The sequence below is a fragment of the Battus philenor genome, unplaced genomic scaffold (assembly GCF_028537555.1).
Source record: "Battus philenor isolate CCGP_79_NKW_IND1 unplaced genomic scaffold, ilBatPhil1.0.hap1 SCAF_8, whole genome shotgun sequence".
Taxonomy (NCBI): domain Eukaryota; kingdom Metazoa; phylum Arthropoda; class Insecta; order Lepidoptera; family Papilionidae; genus Battus; species Battus philenor.
Genome location: NW_027181748.1, coordinates 8,546,792 through 8,566,223, shown reverse-complemented (window position 1 = coordinate 8,566,223; position 19,432 = coordinate 8,546,792). Strand labels below are relative to the sequence as shown.

Genomic DNA, 19,432 nt, shown 5'->3' with positions numbered 1-19,432 from the left:
GAGCAAGACTATATAATTAAAGCACAAAGAGTGGATTTTATATGATTTTATCCCGGGGATCGAACCCGCGTTCTTCGATCGTAATTCTCAATCCGCTACCATACTATTTATATAAATACATATGTATGTATAAATGTATATATGTATTGTATTTTTACCTGTCTCTATATGTGTATAGATATCATATGTATAGAAGAGGTGTTTCGATTATAATATTTTTATGTATTACTCTATTTTAGCATATTGTTTATATTTTATAAATAAATGATTGCAATCAAGATTCAACTAACACTGGTAAAGATAGAATATTAATAAGGTCGTTTTCACAGACTTAAATTACCTCCTGTAATTATTACGTACTGGTTATATTAAGCGTTCATATTTTTTTATTATTAAAAACATGCGGACAATACCCTGCATGGAAAATACAAAGTAAAGATTAAATGGAATTTTGTTTTAGAAAACTAAAGTAAGTCAGTTAGGATCATTTTTGACCTTAATTACGATATATTAATATAATCGATATAAATCTTCCAGTTCAATAACGTATTGTAAACTATGTTTTTGTTATAAAAGCGTAAATTCATAATTAGAATTGAAATAAGAAAGTTGATTTAAATAAGCATTCAGCCTTTATATTGCTGTCTTCCTGATGATAGTTAGAATTTAGAAATTTTAAAATCACATATATTCTTGGAGCCAGCCATTATGGCGATCTTTGGAGAGGCCTATACCTGGCAGTGAATGTCTATCGGCTGAAAAGAATAAATGAATGAATAAATATTATTGAGTTGGTATCATTTGTTGTATTTAATTTATACAATCAATGACCAGATAATTCTGATTTTTAGTGAAAGAATCTGTTTCAAGTTCTTTTCGCGTGTATAACTTTTTTTGACAAGTTTTGAGCTATGGATTTGTTTTGCATACCCACATCTAGATATACCCACAAAGCCTTACTTTTGTAACTGTGTACTTTAAATAAAAGAATTCTAAGGTGTCTGATGTATTACATAAATAAACTTCACGTTCTTAAAGGCAACACTATAAACTATGTTACCAGTTATTATTGAAACACTTCACTTTTGGTTTCATTTCGACTCTACTTTTTCCTAGTAATATTATGACGTAAAACATACGCCATACTCTCAGGGATGTAAAAAAAGTAATCGAAGAGCTTAAGATAATAATAAGCAAAAGTTCTCTTCATTTTTATCAATAGTTCTTAAGTCCTGAATCTTGTTTGTGAAACTACTTTAAGTTATAAAACATAGTATTATTTGAAGGGATTTTCATTCTTGCGAACACGTCTAGAGTTGTGTTTTTAGTTGTATTAAGTATAAATACTAAATGGTTACTTACTTTTTAAATAGATATATTCTACAAATACTGAAGACGAATAAAGAATTTCTTATTTATATTACGAAAGCTTTTACAATCATTTCAACCGTTCTGTTTATTAAAATACTCGTTAGTAAGAAAGAAACCTGAAGTCAGGAAAATATGCATTTAGAGAGAAACTCTTGATACCGGACAATAATTCTTTTGAATCTTTCCTTCATAACTTTTAACGCCTGCTTAGTATGAATAGTGCATGGACGGCCAGATGTTTTTCTGTCACAAAGGAGTTTCAGTGTACCTATAAATAACTCGGTGCACAAATATTTCACTAATGTTAAACGAAAGAAATGTTTTAAAAATTATAGTTGAATCAGTACATACTTTATATAATGTTTCCTTACAAAGTGAATTTCTTTATTCGATATTAAAATAAGAAAACTTAGGCTAAAAATAAATAATTCCAAATTTAAAAATGTAATTCTTCTTTAATGTAACAGCAATTTTAGACGTTACTATCTTTCAAAATTCCTTAAATAACAAAAGCGATCCACATATAGTTCAATTATTTCATTCTAATTGATTTTATAAACAAAGTTTATGATTTGTTCATTTGTAAATTCACGAATGACATACAATAATGTGTATTTTTTATAAATCTCTTTGAATATTTATTGAAATTTTATTTAAACAAATACACAAATCATTTAACAACGTGCCGTCTGGTGCAAATTATACATTCGCATATATTTCATTATAAAATTTATACTTTAAGATGCGAAAGCTTTAGTGAACACGCAAATTATATCAGACATCAATATATTTGACTTTATTTCTTTTGTACAACAGGTGTAATAACAAAGTTTTTTTGCTAGATATTAAGCATTAGTATAAAATTACAATATTTAATTTACAACAATCAAGCTATTTTACAACTCCGTTTCGACGGATTCTATACAAAGTGCTAGGGTACAGGTGTAAAAGCTTTAAAGTAGTGAAGGAATAGCCCATTTACTGTTATTTATGTATGTTACACCCTATCCAAGAACTAGTGGTTTCAGAAATAATAAATAACGTAACTATAATATAGATAAATCCTTTTCTAAAATCAGATAACTACACATTTATATTAATTATTCTTCACTATCTTACCGTGCAGAGTATATTGCCAGAAGTTATTAATTTGTGGCATTCTAAAAGAAAAATTAATTAAATACAGAATATGTTAGAGTGATCATATTATACAGCTTATTTAAAGTAGGTGTAAAAGTTTTAAAGCTTTTTGCTGACTGAAATGTGATATATATATATATATATATATATATATATATATATATATATGTATATTATCTATATATATATATTATATATATATATATATGTATATATATATGTATATATATATTATATATATATATCTATATATAGATATATATATATATATATATATATGTATATTCATCTCTTTGAAGCTTATAACCACCAGCCTGTATAATAATAAAATTAATTATATTAAAATATTTAGTACTTATAATAGTTATTAAGGTGGACAAGAAATAAATAACGAAAAGGTTTTTTAAGGATTATGTACCCTGTCTACGTTTCTTATTTTATTAATATCATTTTGTTACTATGTTATCATAACGTTAATAATTATTTATAAAACCTACGTGTGCATTTTCATATATAAATCTACAGAAAGTAAGCTACACATTTAAACCTTTTAAAATTGATATGCTAGGGTAGAAAATCATTTTAATTTACTACTATTTGAATAAATTTACTGACAATATAATTCCTTTCGTGAAATTTTGTACGTGGGTTAATAATCGAAATTACAATTAATAAATTATTAACGGTTATTGTAATTCCTCTACGTACAAAAGTTTGGTACAACGAACAAAGAGTGACTCATACCAAGCAAGCATTCAGGTTTTTTTGTATACAAAACCATATTATACATATAGTTAATGCTCCGACTAAATAAATATTGTTCTTTTGTTAGAGCACCTGTTAAGTAGTACACCAATAATACTCAAATTAACAATAAGCAAAAACAATACTAAAAATACGCTACAAAATATTTTTGTGAAGGGAAATCAATTGTATAGTAATTTATAATACGACTTAATCATATTTAAATGAATTTGCAGAAGTTTCCAACAATTTTTCCCCTTGGCATAGCCATCTATGATCTAAAATACAGTAAATGCCATTTGTAATTTATGACTAAAAAATTTTTATCAATAACAAAAATAAATACAGAGCAGAAAAAAACAATAAATGCAAACATTTACAATAAAAATTTTATTCATGAAAAGAAAACAAATCCAAAAGATTTTTTTATGTTATTAAAACAAATAATAAAGTAACGTTATAATAAAATTAGTAACAGAAATGAAAATTAATAAATATTCATTAATTATTTTAAAGGCATTCACCAATGGCAACTAGTCATACAAAAGCAACAATTTTGCAATTCCCACTGCGACGTACTCCTTGATTATAAGAAACTACTGTATACATTTTTTATTTAATTCAATATGTAAATGAGTCAATATGGAACTTTAATTATTAATGTTTGCTTTGCGATTATTAGTAATTTAAACAAGGCTAAATCTGCTCCTCTTTCTTTATTTAAAACAATAAAAATCTAAAGATCCTCATTTATTTTACAGATATTCTTTGCGACATGTGGTGTTTAACGCTGAAGAAGTGGGCGAGTTAAACATCTCTCCACATGCCGAAAAAACTTTGCAAGCAGCAGGAAGGTAATGGTTGAATATTAGAACATACTTGCAGCATATAAACTTCTTTTGGGTGCTTAGAGATTTAAATCACAATGTTTCTTCTCTGCGTTTCACGAACATGCTTATTTTTACTCATTTACATGACCGAGTAAGGCAATTGGACGATCTTTATATTAAAAATACAGTAACTTCAATAAATTAAAAACCTTAAAATTTTCTCCTGAAAAGAAAAAGTTCAGACAAATTTTAAAAATTTGGTTTTATTAATTTTCTAAAACCTTTTTAAATACTGTAATGGAACGATGCGTATTTAAAGTGCTTATGCTGACTTTATTATCATTGTCATGATTATCATCACCATTTCACTTATAAAAAATCCACCGTTGAATCGGGCTTTCCGCATAGATTTCCAATAGAACCGGTTGAAAGCGGTCAGTATGAAGCATCTACCGATAACGTTCACAAGGTCGCCTTTCCACCTTCTGGGTGGATATGCCGCTGCGCTTGCTGGTCCGTGGTCTCAACTCTAGAAACTTAAGGTCTCAGAGGCCATTTCTTGCTATGTGACTTTCGCACTTAAATTTCAATATGCTAATCTGGTGGACTATGTCGATTAATTTTATTTACTCTTTATACTGTTGAACAATAATTAATTTAATTCGCATATAAGTTTATACTTAATTATTTAAAGTTCATAAAGTGCAATCCACCGACGTCTCCCACCTGAATCATTCTCTCTCATTTTACTTACACCAGATGCGTACATCAGATGCATACAACATAGAATACCAAAAATGTTTCTTGCAAAATAAATCTTTTAGTAATAAGTATTTGTTAATTTATAAAAATGTGATCTTTTAATAAAAACCTTAGTTAATGTTATATGTAGGGTAATGTAAATGAATAAATTGTTTTTTATATTACAATAACTTCGGTCAATTAAAACTAGGCCACATTCAGTTGTAAAACAAAAATATAACGCTCAAAGTCAACCTCGTGTCATGACATCAAATCGTGTAATGAACATTCGCTATTGTTTCTAAGTAGAATATTCATAAATGTAAAGAAAATTATACATGCAATTTTATCATGCAGAAAAAAAACATTGTCAAGAATATTTTCATAATTTGAGAATTAATATAGCCTATATAAAATAGAATAAAAGTTTAAAGGAAAATTTTAATGCAGAATGTTTGCAAATAGATTTAGCAATTTTAAGATGCACCAAATATCTAATACCTAAAGCATTATATACCGTCATTACATATACAAAAGATGCGAGTTGTGCCGTAAAAATCATAATTGATTTCCAAATATTAGGAGCCGTTTATTAATCACATTCGCTCTGAAGGACGTAGGAGAGATATCGCATAATATAACAAAAGGTAACATGGTGGGTGGTTAAAAGAAAACCTGACGTTCACCGATATCTTGATACTTCAATGTCTATTAGATATCTCAAGATGTATAAGAAGAAGAATAATATTAATGATTTTTTTATTTATTTAATTCATTTATTAATTATTTTATTTAAATTTCCTTATCGTTAGAAAAATAATCTTAGATTATAGTATGACAACGAGGTGGGTAAGATGAGAGCAGGTATTTTATAAACAGCCCCTTATTGTTTTAGTGTGAGCAACTCGCGCAAATTCATATCTCTAGGTTTTTATATTACGTATTGCTCTGTCAAGGTATATTTTAATGTAAAAAATGTTCTTTCTCTTTCAGATGTCCTAATATGGGTTGGACATGCGTGGCGGCATGCGCCGTGGCCTTCCTGCTCATGCGCGACTGTGTGTCTGCACTAACGTCCGACATGTAAGCACATTCAATATATTCCATTACAACCCATACATCACGACTATATTCAGATGCTGGAGACTTAGCGCGGCCCTCCGTCACAATCGGTTTACTGTGTAGCATTGGACTCCCAGCACATCTAATACAGTGAAATTGTAGTATGTAGCGGCCTGAGCATAACTTCTTAATTAGTCCGCCACCTTTGTTACCTTAAAAGAGGTTTTAAGCTAAGCGCCCTCTGTGCTCTGCCTCCTGGATCACGCAGAATCTGTAAAAACGACTCGGGCAGCAGTATGTCTTTTGTCTTCAGTAATTGCGACTGTTTTATCATTGTATAATGTTTCATATTTTTTCTTGAGTATATTTACAGTAAATATTCAGCGATTTATAATGTAGGTACTACGCATTATATATAAACGCTAAAACTATAATAGAAATTAACATTGCTAATAAATTTTAATTATATTGGACAAAATTAGAAGTTTACTTTATAGATCATATCTATGCCTATGTGTATTTATTTCAATTGAAATTGAAAAAAATCATTTCACTACTCCCACTCACAATTATTCAACTTCGTAAGTTAGATCGTGTCATTTTGACGTCAAGTTAAGTCTAGTAGAAATTAGGTTGATAAATGCCTCAGACCCGAGAAGAACAAGTGAAGGAAACTCAGCGGGACTACATATATTTTTTAAAGAATATAAAATTACATTTTCATTGCACATATAAATAATCTGCAGGCAAACACATAAAATAAAGAAATTAATATTACTTTTTTCGTACTGTGTTATTTAAATGTTATATCAAATTATGAGAGTGGCAATGAAAATATTGTAAAAGCAGGTGAAGAGAGCATCGATGGGCGGCGAGTGGCGAGGCGGACTTAACGTGCTCGCCTCACCGCTCGAGCGTGAAGTTCCTCGCTCCATTTATAGACCCTCACACCTGTAATAATTTAAAAACATGCACCGACAACCGCATTAGAAATTAATATACAATGTACATTATTAATTATGAGTTCACTAACTTAAATTAATTACATATATTCACGGTTTTTTTATTATAGCTTTCTTTTTATTGTTTCATTTGCTCATTAGCTATCTATCAATGTATGAGCGTACTATAAATGAATTGTGTGCTATTACTACTATAGTGAGCGAAAAAACTAAGTTCCTGTTTACATTTTTTGTTATTAAAACTATTGTTTATTATTAACACACACACTTTACACTTTTGCTTATCGCTAGATATATACTATATTTAACTGAATATTTTTTATACCATTTGTCCATTTTACTAATATACTAAAATCGTTCTCTTTGTCAGAACTATAAATCAATGACGAGTCACTAGCCATGATTCTCTGGAGCAAATATGACTTAAGAATCATAAATGAAACAGTCACGGATAGAATCCAATAACTTCAAACATAAGCATAAGTGAGTCATGCAAGTAACAACATAACGCTTAAAAAACTAAAAGAGCAAATGTACTTAACTTGCGGAAATCTTTTTTTGAACGGATGTTCTACATTTGAATTTAAAACCAGATACTCTTATAATAATATTATTATAATATTATTATATTTTTTAATTAAAATGTAGTCGTGAAGTATCATTCGGTTGCGAATATGAAATTATGTTAGTCGAATCTCAAACTCCCGTGAGAATAAATAATTACGATTGAAACTAATGCTAAAAGTTAACAATAAAACAATAATCAATGAAAAAGAATTATTAAAAATAGAACGGTTATAAAGATAATTTCTTTTACCATATTTAATAAATTTTATTCAACATGCGATAAATTATGTCACTACTTGACGTAAAGTTAAGTCTACCTTCTGTTCGAATGACTAAAAAAGCTCAGCAGGACTATGACTTTTTTTAAATAATAACACTTAATGAAGTTTGAAACAGCCTGGAGGCGAAAAAATAATTCTCAAGGTGTGCTATCTTCTTTCATTTCCAATATATATAGTAACCGTTAGCACACCAAAAAACAGTCTTTGACAATTTGTTTTCATCGAGTAAAGGGGACATTTTCTAACATCGTAAAAGCGAATATATTACCCATAGAAAGATTTGCTAACACAATGAAGTAGAGTATTTGGTAGAGAGAATTTGTTTCTGTCCCTGGTATTTATATTGTGCATGTCACAGTTCCTGCGTAAAACGTTTATGTTTTTGTGGAATAATACATTTTATTATAAGTACTGAGAAGGTACAGTGAAAATTAAAATTTCTTTTTTTTTTATCTTTTAAGGACACTTCGAATTAATAATTATAGGTAGCGCGTATGATAACAGATGTATGGTTTTCTTAGAAATAACCTAAACGAAGATGAATTTACCGGTATACATTTAGTAATTAGTAACAAAGTTAAGAGAACTTTTATTAAAATCAAGGGAAGCTGTGCGACGCAGTTCATATTTTATTAGTGTTGTTTAAGTAATCAACGTAATTATAAACAGAACGCTCATAAATGTTTTATGATGCGAAAAAAAATATTTTTTTTTTAATCACATGTAGGGTACAACTTGGTATTACTATACCTTGAATACAATGGGTAAGTATTATTATTTTTATTTAAAACTTGTTTGTATATAAAAATGTACAAAATAATTAAGTGACAAACGGTAACAGCTCAGATAAAAAATATTTAAAAAATAATTAATTGTATTACAAAATTATGTCCAAAAAATTTACGTTTAAAAACATAATTATTTTGAGTATTTTGTCTTTGTTAATAACATGTGTACCTAAACATAGAGTCGTCAACATTTCTATCACCGTTCATTTTATTTAAAAAGTTCCGAATAAACCTTAATAGTTATAAACGTGCGACAAACCCAAGCAGCGCCATATGTTTAAAGCTCGATAATAAATTTCTAAGTATTTGTAATCTATTCTAGTACACGTTATTGCTTGATATCGTACATTAACTTCAGTTAAAAATTTTCCACGACAGCGAAACAAGAATCGATATAAAAGCTCGACTTATTGCGCCGTAACTGTGTTAAGTATATGACTTAATAATACGAAACGTTGGCACACATTTCAAATGGTGCGGTGAGTTCGTGAAATTTTCTCTAATAGGTGTACAGGTTATGATATACAAGTAATAGTTTGTAAGTGTAAAAACTTTAAAAGGGCGATTGCATAGCTAATTTGCTACCGAGTAATGTACGGCTACACCGTATTCAATTCCGTATTTATTTCGTAAAATAAGTTTTCGCTAATCTCCGCGACAGGAATATTTCTATTAAATTTCTAATCTCTAAGCCTTATGGTTCCAGAGATATTGTGATGAGTAAGGACAGGTACAGGTATCTCTAATATAAAAATACTCGTAGATATACGATACAATTTACTACTGGAGTGTATTAAGTGCAACGAAGGAAATAGATTTAACGAACAAATAATAACATAATTATTCTGAAACTTCCTGTAGCGCTTTATTTTACTACCATAAAAGAGAGTATCTTCAATTGTACTAAATCTATTGTTATAATTGGAGAAATCGGAAAATTATTAAAAATAACATTGATGTATGTTACAGCTTTGCGGCGGGAAAATCGGACAAAGAGATATTGGACAACCTTCTAAAAAACTCCCGCTATGACAAAAGACTGCTTCCTCCAGTAGATGGTAAATATCACATTACATGGACGTTTTTAAAGTCCACAATAACTATTTAAGTAAAAAAAAAGTTCAATGAAATCTTTTAAACATAAATGCCGTGAATGTAATAAAATGTCTTTAAGTATAATATTTAACATTACCTGAGTGTTTCGATAGTTCTTTAATACCGTGAGGTCTAAATCTGAACCTCATACTTCAGTAAATATAAAGTTAAGATATAACGTTGCAGATCCGGACTTTTGTTGTGGCCTAACTTCGCCAAATGATAGTCTAACGAAAGATAAAGTTGGATTGTCGTCGCTTCGGCCGCGGTCACACAATCGCGGTGTGTTGTTTTTTGTTTCTGAAAAGAGAAATCCTTTAACTATACGTTCACAGCAATTCTTACTGCACACTAAATTCCAATATGTATTAAAAATATTGTCTCAATGGTAGATAGTTACTCTGCTTTAGATATTGATTCTTGCATACTCCACAATCACTAGTTTTTATATGCGCACCCATTTGATATTGAATGTAGAAACAGCACAATTTTATTTTAAACGTTATTGTGGCTTATTCTTTAATAAACGGTGTATTTGAAATAATTTTGAACAGTAACAAAACATACCTGAAAACATTTTAAATTTGCCTTTTTAAACACGCTTCATAACTACATATGATTTTCTCTTTTCATAAACAAGGAACACAAATCATTGAATTGATTCTCAATAAATACAAAAGTAATTTATCTTTTAGTGCATCATATATATAATTTCTTCTAAAATTAATTTCTTAATCTTACAAAACATTTTTGATTCATTGCCAAGGTCAAAATTTGACAAAGCATGAATAATTAATTGATTTAACCTTTTAACGCTGTGTGTAAGTAATCTTTTTCCTTTAAAGCAAAACTTCCTTTCAGGATTATGTTGCGTTTATTTTTTTCTTGATAATCTTTATGATTTAATAATGAATATAAAATAATTAAGTAGATATCTTACCTCTTATTTCATTTTTTATTTCAGGTGTTCTCACCGTAAATGTTAGCGTGCTACTTCTTAGTTTAGCATCTCCAGACGAATCTAGTCTTGTAAGTTTGTTACACTATCTATTTTTTTACCTTTACACGCAAAGCTGCATTTAGTGTCTCGTATGTTTACAATTAAAACTGTTTACGTATTTCCAATCCACAGAAATACGAAGTTGAATTTTTACTTCAGCAACAGTGGTATGATCCTAGACTGCGATACTCCAATCAATCACACTATGACTTTTTGAATGCGATTCATCACCACGAAGACATCTGGCTGCCGGATACATACTTTATAATGCATGGTGACTTTAAGGTTAGAAATTATGGAAATGCTTTGTTAACGTAAATCTTATTAAAATAGATGGTAGTTAAAATCTATTTGCTTACGAGTCGAATGGACGATTCATGTATTCCATAATACTTTTTGTCTCATCTTAGCCTTTTGTTGTATTTCAGGATCCAATAATACCAATGCACTTCGCATTGCGCATTTATCGCAATGGCACCATCAACTATTTAATGCGACGACATCTTATCTTGTCCTGTCAGGGGCGGCTCAACATATTCCCTTTCGACGACCCATTGTGTTCATTTGCTTTAGAAAGTAGTGAGTAAAATTTTCATAGTTTTTTCCAATTATATTTAATAATATTTGATAAAGCATTTAAGTTAAATAATATGTAGCAAATAGTTAACATTAGTTATTTCATGATACGAAATAAATAGTTGTCAGAATCAATAGATAGACTAATCATGTTATTTAAACAGTAAACATATAGTTGCTACCAAAAATATTTAAAATATTACGTTATCTAATGTTAGGTTAACATTTATAGATAGATAACCAAGGTAATGTCTCCATCAAGGTAATGTATTGGTAATGGATATCAACCATTATTTTAATACCACTTAATTTTTCTCGGTTTTCTCAATTACAAATTATATTCCCTAATAAGATCGTTTTAAATATTTTGTGATAATATTGTGCCAGAATTTATTTTATTGATCTCGAAATAGAGAAATGTTATTCTAATTTCAGTATCGTATGAGCAGTCTGCTATTACTTACGTATGGAAGAACGACGAAGATACACTACGAAAATCTCCTTCGTTAACCACCCTTAACGCATACCTCATCCAGAATCAAACTATACCCTGTCCTATTAAGGCGAGCTGGAGAGGTAAAGTCGCATATGTTAGTCTTTGCAATAAATACCGTTGCTTACACATCTTCAATTTGTTTTCTTTTTATTTTATCTCCTTTATATTGATCATTCATCCCATAACCTTTTTCTTTTTGTTTAAGCATACATTTATACTTTGCACAAATAAAAAAGAAAATTGAAAAATTTGTTCAACATTCTGATTAACTCTTTTCAGCTTGGTCTTGATTTAAGTCACAAGTTGATTCTAAAACTTCATCTATTGTTTTACTAGTTACGCGAAAATTAGTTGTGTGTTAGGCTAAATGTCTGATTGTTTAGCTGCTTCGACATATTAGCTAAACGAATTGATGTTTATGTGTACTTCATCCGCATGGTAGCGACATACTCATCAAAACATTTTATCAATTCTACTAGTATAGTGTCTTGTTGCTGTTTAATAATTTAAAAATGATGGTGTAGAATAGAATGTAAGAATCTATTAACATGTTTGCAAGCAGCTGACGGTATTTCACTTTACGAAGATGACGAAGAGCTGACATGTAATCTTTGCCAGAGACGCTTTGAGGAGCAAGGTACTTGAACAGCATTGGACAAAAACTATTCTGTCCAATGCGAAAATTTTAAAAAAGGTTTTTTCACCGCTTATGTGTGAGTAAATGCGCTGTTGTGTGATAAAAATAAATGGCGTTAAACAAAAACTGGCAAAAAAGATTATACTTCAGTATGTACTAGTGCTGTTCCATTATTCACTCTCATGGACATTTAAATTTATTTTTAACAAATTGTCATCTGTCTTAGAAACTCCTATGCACGATTTTGTGTCATTGCACGTGATATATAGTTTAACTATTTGTTCTATGTAAACAGAAATTGACACTTGAAGAGTATGCGCTCTGAAATACTGAAAAACACAACACGCGTTACTCTTACATACGGAATGATTATTTTTTTATATATTAGTTTGTGTGTATCATTTGTATGTAGCAATAACTTTCCGTTTAACAAGGCCACTGAACGGAGTTATTTGGAATTAGTCCGTTTTAATTCTGATATTTTTTTTTTTGAAACTCTAAATTTTTTTTGTACGTAGCAATTTAGTTACAAAGTTGGTTTGTTTGTTGGTTTGTTCCAACTTTAGACAAAATTATAACTTCACAGGTAACTACAGCTGTCTAAAGGTGGACCTAATTTTTACAAGAGACCGAGCGTTCTACTTTACTACTGTTTTTATTCCTGGAATTATTCTGGTGACCTCTTCTTTCATCACATTCTGGCTGGAGTGGAACGCTGTGCCAGCTCGTTCCATGATAGGTAAAACGGCTGGCTATTGCAACATACTCGGTGTTGCATTTCATCTATTCTCTCTTTCTATTTCTGTAGACGTGGCTGCTGTGATCATAACACGCTGAATCTTCCATTTGCAGGTTACCTTTGCTTTATTGTTAAGCAGAATACAATTATCTCTTGCCACAAACACAACGTAGTTTTGTTCAAGGAACACCTTGTTTAGATATTGCTTCATATTTTTAGGTAATTACAGCTGTCTGAAAGTGGATCTCATCTTCACGCGAGATAGATCCTTTTACTTCACTACAGTTTTCATTCCGGGAATCATTTTGGTGACGTCATCGTTTATTACTTTTTGGCTGGAATGGAATGCAGTGCCTGCTAGAGTTATGATAGGTTGGTGTATCTTTTTGTTGCGCATTTAATGTTTTATTTAATCATTATTCAAAAAATTCATCCGTCAAATTGATAATTCAGTAAACATTGATTTGCTTTATTTGAAATGATCCTTGAGTAGGATATATTTCTTTAGTAAAAAGTAAGTTATTCGCAAAACGTGTAGAAATGTGGACGACCTTTTCCTCTCCGCTTTATAGTATCGCTTTATGTTAATTCCCGTTTAAATTAATAATAACGACTTAGCATGAATTATAAAAAGCACGGAACAACCTTTGAAAGAAGAAACTTTTCTTACAGCATAACTATAAACAGATAAAAATAATCTCAGGAACTAACAAAATTTGGTTTACTTAAACTTACCTGTTCTCTATTTAAACTTTTTTTAGTAGCAATTATTTTGTCAGGAGTCTACTACCTATTGCATTAATATTTTCGATAATAATTTCTTATTTAGTTACATGATGTGATTGACGAATAATTGATTATTCAGTTATAACTAATAAATTGTAGTAAATTTTGTAATGAATAAAATAAAACAAATATTTATTTCTGGTACAGGCGTTACTACGATGTTGAATTTCTTTACGACGTCCAATGGTTTCCGATCCACGTTGCCTGTAGTATCGAACCTCACAGCGATGAATGTGTGGGATGGGGTCTGCATGTGCTTTATCTACGCATCACTTCTAGAGTTTGTCTGTGTCAATTATGTGGGAAGGAAACGACCTCTTCACAACGTCGTTTACAGACCAGGCGAAAATCCCGTCACTCAGGTAATACATTCTGCATTATCTTCAATGTTATTGTTAAATTAATTTTTAAATTAATAAGTACATGTCTGATAGCATTGCACTTTATGACCATTTGGATTAAAAACCCTTTTAGCTTATAACGTAACAATATTACTTTATGGCTTTTGCAATGTTCCAAAAATGTTTTTGAATCCATAAAAACTCTTTCTATGTTCTTGTTATAAACGTTTAAAAATTTAGTAATTATCTTTAAAAAATGTTTAAAGTTTAGATGGGTATTATTTTTTTAATAAAAAATAAATTTTAGTTTTGTCATAAAAAGTATCAGAAAACGATAATTAATGATAATAAACAATATGGACTACTATATTACTATGTTCTTATTAGTTATTATTTAAATATATTTTTTTTTACTTCTACTCTTTGCAATGTTTTCTTTATATCATACAATATAGCCTGCTAACCTATTTCCTTCTATTTCTGATTTTCCAGCATGTATAATCCTTTTTATAACTGCATGATTTTAACTGGATTTTATTACCAACACGATCAAGGGACCTCTTTTTCTTTATCATCTTTGTTTCTTTATCACATCACCACCATAGTTTTGACTATTTGGTGTGGCCATTAACATTTTTATTTTTTAACATAAACGGGATGTATTATGAAGAAAACATTGCAAAGATAGTTAAACTCGGAAGATTAGAGAGTTCGCTGTTATCTCGTTCACCTATAATTGTTCGTATTTGGCCACAACAATATAGTCGATGTTCACTAATGTGCACCGGTAGACCATTTGTCACGAGTGAACAAATTGTCTGTATAATGTGTTCACAGCGATTGCCCGCAGTTCTGAGCAGAATTGGCATTATACTGGCCAGCCCTTTGGTAAGAAAATTCGCCATATTCATTGGCACATTCCGGATTGGATACTGTTATATTTCTTATCAGTTATTTTTTTATTGTTAAGTTAAAAGAAAAACTATGAAACTGTATATTTCAGCTAATGGGTATTAAAGTTCCTCTGTCAGATAAAAAAAATAATCTTACTTTAAAAATCTTTATTTTTTAACGAAAATAAAACAAAATATTTGCAATTTAAATGTAGAATCGTTTGAATAAAGTTATCAAGATATTTTTTATTTAATATTTAATCGATTACATAATTCTTCCGCCGAATTTTTTTATTAAATATAATTGTTTCATTTTATTTTTTGTAAAAAAATAAATCTTATTATCCATAGCAGATATACAGAAATGGCGGATCATAATTTTACAGCGTGATATTATGAACCGCTAAGAGTAAAGAAATATAACAGATTACATTGTCAGTACCATATTCCTTAACCAACAATCTTGTATTGTGCATGTTGTAGAGTATCCAAAGTCTAACAGACCAAGTATTATAACCGATGTCGTTATTAACAAATGTAATTATAAAGCAGGAGTAAAGTCTAAGTAGATTATAATGCTATTTTTCTTTACTGCTTTCAACTAGACCTCTTTGGCAAAATGCTTTTCCAGTAAATAGATTATATTGTTCTTATTTATGCCCTTCGTAATAGTTTTAAGTAAATTGTTATTAATACTTTAATTTTATAATCTAGTTGAAGTCAATAACTAGGAGTTTTTAAACAGTGCCCAATTGAAAACATGTGTCTACTGGTTATCAAATCAAAGTATAACTATTATATATTATTTTTACAATTTTATTAAGATTTGTTTAATCAATTAAACTTTTAAAAGATAACTGTTGCATAAAATCTATCAATGGTGATGATAAATGTTGTTTTTGTAGATATGTATTTATGAATTCCATACCGAGCACAAAACTTCAGTTGGGCAATACAAATAAATAGTATTTAGATATTTTTAATAATCTACACTGTAGTTTTGAAATTAAAAATTCGCCTTATATTCGTACAGTACTACCACACTTAATTACTTATGATTAAAAAATACAAACCGATGTTATAATTTTTGTCTTGTATGCTTGCAGAATTTCACAAATATTTTATAAAAACGTTTGAATAAATTGAATAAATAAATAAAACTAATTTAGTATATCTGTACCCACATTTTACTGCAGTAGCAATATATTGTATTGCTACTAGAAATACATAATATTCATTAATAAATAAACTTATCGCTACAAAAAGTTTAGATGTTGTTGTAGACACTGTACCAATATTGGTGAACAGTTGTGTTAAATACGTAACTGATAGCCTTCGATTACTCGTATTCATTCGTCTTCACCAAATCGCACATTTTTAATAATTTCTTGTTATATCGATATTTTAGAATGACAACATCAAAGAGCTTACACCTTTGCCGAATGTAGCTTCCGCCAATTAGAAGAACAAACCAAAACTAAAATTTCAGCTTCGCGTAAATTATACCAGAATTTTCATTAAATAGGAGGCGATGGCATTCCTCCATTGGGCAAAATCTGACCCGCGCGAACCGGAGCCCAGTGGCGCTGTAAGTGGCTCACTGAAATGTTCGCCCCAAACATACGCCATCTGCATTATCACCTTTGTTCTGATATCACAAACTAACTCGTCATTTTCATTTCAATGCCTCTTCGGATCTTCACAGCCTGTAAGTAGCATTTAAATTGTCATTTACATTTTACTCTTTAAACAATTCTTGTACCATTGGTCCATTGTTAAACAAAAATATCTAAGTGCTATTATGATTAGAAATACCCGTTCATAAATTCCATACTTTAATCATTTTATCTTATGTAGTAACCAGTACGATAGAAATGTTGATTTTACTGTAGCCATTACCGCAGGGTGACAAAAAACGTGAATCTACGGGCGCTGCCGATTTAGTGTCGTGTGCAACGTGCACTGGGGCCCCTGGCTCTTGCACTCACACCGCTAACAACGGTGGTGTTGCCGAGGTAAACACATTTTTTGAATTGAATTTTAACACTGACAGATATTTCAACCAGCTTCTTTTCACAATATTACATTATACGATACATCAATTTCATCGGCTTTTTACGATGAGTTTATTAGACATTGATAGTTCCATTTTGAACGTCAAGTATACACACATTACATATACTTTTTTGTTTGATTTTATTTATGTATACCACGTAAGAATATTTTTGTAGGATGTCTTTTTATTTTCGCCCCCATCATTTATTTGCAAATTAATTTCTTTCAGCCATGTTTCGTCCAGGTCCGCAAAAAAGAGCCTCCGCACCCGATCCGCGTGGCGAAGACAATCGACGTCATAGCTCGCATCACTTTCCCCACTGCCTACGCGGTGTTTCTAATCTTCTTCTTTATTCACTATAAAGCCTTCTCTTAATGCTGCCTCTAACGCCTCCTGCTACCTGCTGCAAGTTGCTTTTTGTGAAATGGACGATTTATAGTATCTATATATTTTGTATTCCTTACTTAACACAACAAAATATGAGGACAAGCAACCCACACACAATACCCAACAAAATATTTTTGATGGATTTCAATATTAATTAAGAAATTGTGATTGAACTCGTTTAAGAATTTATATTTAGGTCAATAAAGTAGATGTAAGTATTAATAATTTAGTGCAAAAAGACTTGCAGCTTTCTGTTGAACGAATGATGTAACAATGCGAGAGAGTTTTCTACAAGTTTTGAAATAGGTTCCAACCTATATCATCCATGGATGTCCTACGTCAAATCATTTTGTGGTGTTTGAGTTGTTGTGATACATTTGAAGGGATCAAAACAATTTGTTACCTGTAATCAAAACGATGAATAGACACGAATGATGAATTAGCAGGGGTTAGAATAGTTTCTAATAATAAAAGCAAACATCCCTAATGACATTGAAAAGAAATCTATTTCAAAACTGAGCCAGTCCAATGATTATGATAATTTCTCAAAATATAAGAATAGGAACTTAAATTGTGACGTTTATATATCCTAGACAATTCACTATAGATGTAGACGTATCTATTAATCACCACCACACGTTCATTGTGATACATATTACTGCAAGAATTGCTTTATAGAAGTGGTGCCATAGTTTAACCTATTAGTTAACACAAATTTGTTATAAGGGTTCAAATTTGAAAATGTAATCTATTAGGTGTAAATTATAAAGCTCAAATTGTAATAATCTTTAAAGTCTGATGTACCTTTTGGAACAAATTGAGTTGCCGATAAACAAATACATGTTATTGTTCCTACGTTACGATGGCGTTAAACCATGAACATGCCTTCAGAAAGTCGATATATCACAGTTATTTTTCTGGCATAAATTCATATTCAACAAAACCACCCGGGTAATAAAATTTACAGCATAAAATATATTACATATCCAAAAAAAATCCACACGCGAATCAAGTTACAGACACCACAACATTGTGTTAAATCAGCATTTTTAAAATTTAACAAATAATGTAACTATAAAATTCTTCGTAATAATTACGATTCGCTAAAAAAACCATGTTACTGCCAACAAAACTCTATGTCCAAATAAATTTTATATGTTACTGTAGATATAGCTTTTAAAATGCATAAAAGTTTGCAGGAAGATTGGTACGTTAAAGGAGCATAAGTAACACGTAAATTTACTTTATTCCCCGCGCTTAATGTATATGTACTCTTATGGACGACTTCATAGTTTTGTTACTAATGTAAGCCGTAGAAAATAAATGCTGAATAAGTTTTGCATAAGTTTAAATTATGAACATTTCATTAATATTATTTTTAAGTAGTATCTTTTCTGATTTCAGATTATTTTCAGGTGAATTAACATTTATTGTATTAAATTTTACAAGTAAATTATCTAAATAAGATAGTTCGCCAAAATTTAAAAAAAAACAGTGAGATTTCACTATTTTAGACTTATTACAAAAAATCTTATGTCGTTCACACGTTATTTATTACTTTGGTAAAGTTTAACGGAACCTTGTCGTTTATTACGGATCTGTGGAATATTAGTATCTCTTTACTAAAAGTGTAAACATCCTGTCCCACTCCTCAACAACTTTTATGATGTCTACTCTATTTCAATTTTTTCTTATGAATTAAATTACATTCAACATCGTTTTTTTTTGGTAAAATACTAAATTTTACTAATACTTAGACCCTCTGTTTTAATTTCATTTGTCAAAATTACAAACTAGTGAACTTTTTATCCGAAATCTCTTATTAAAATTGATAAGTGTTGCAATAAATGAGCAATGCTGGCGAAAAGCTTTGGATTACGGGAACTGATTGAACCTGTACAAGTACGGTTAGTGTCGTACAAAATAACTAATTTAAAAAC

General features: G+C 29.9%; 1 protein-coding gene across 1 annotated transcript; it reads left to right on the top strand.

Moving 5' to 3' along the window:
* Nucleotides 1-4,035: 4,035 nt before the first annotated feature.
* On the top strand, nt 4,036-17,545 carry pHCl-1 (pH-sensitive chloride channel 1). Its single transcript, XM_068775260.1, has 15 exons — nt 4,036-4,109; nt 5,820-5,909; nt 9,456-9,544; nt 9,768-9,863; nt 10,546-10,610; nt 10,714-10,866; nt 11,010-11,160; nt 11,593-11,733; nt 12,216-12,290; nt 13,249-13,401; nt 13,963-14,177; nt 14,994-15,044; nt 16,575-16,637; nt 16,942-17,064; nt 17,334-17,545. Exons 2-15 carry the CDS (start codon nt 5,830-5,832, stop codon nt 17,478-17,480), a joined length of 1,602 nt encoding a protein of 533 aa, XP_068631361.1. The 5' UTR covers nt 4,036-4,109; nt 5,820-5,829; the 3' UTR covers nt 17,481-17,545.
* Nucleotides 17,546-19,432: the final 1,887 nt, after the last annotated feature.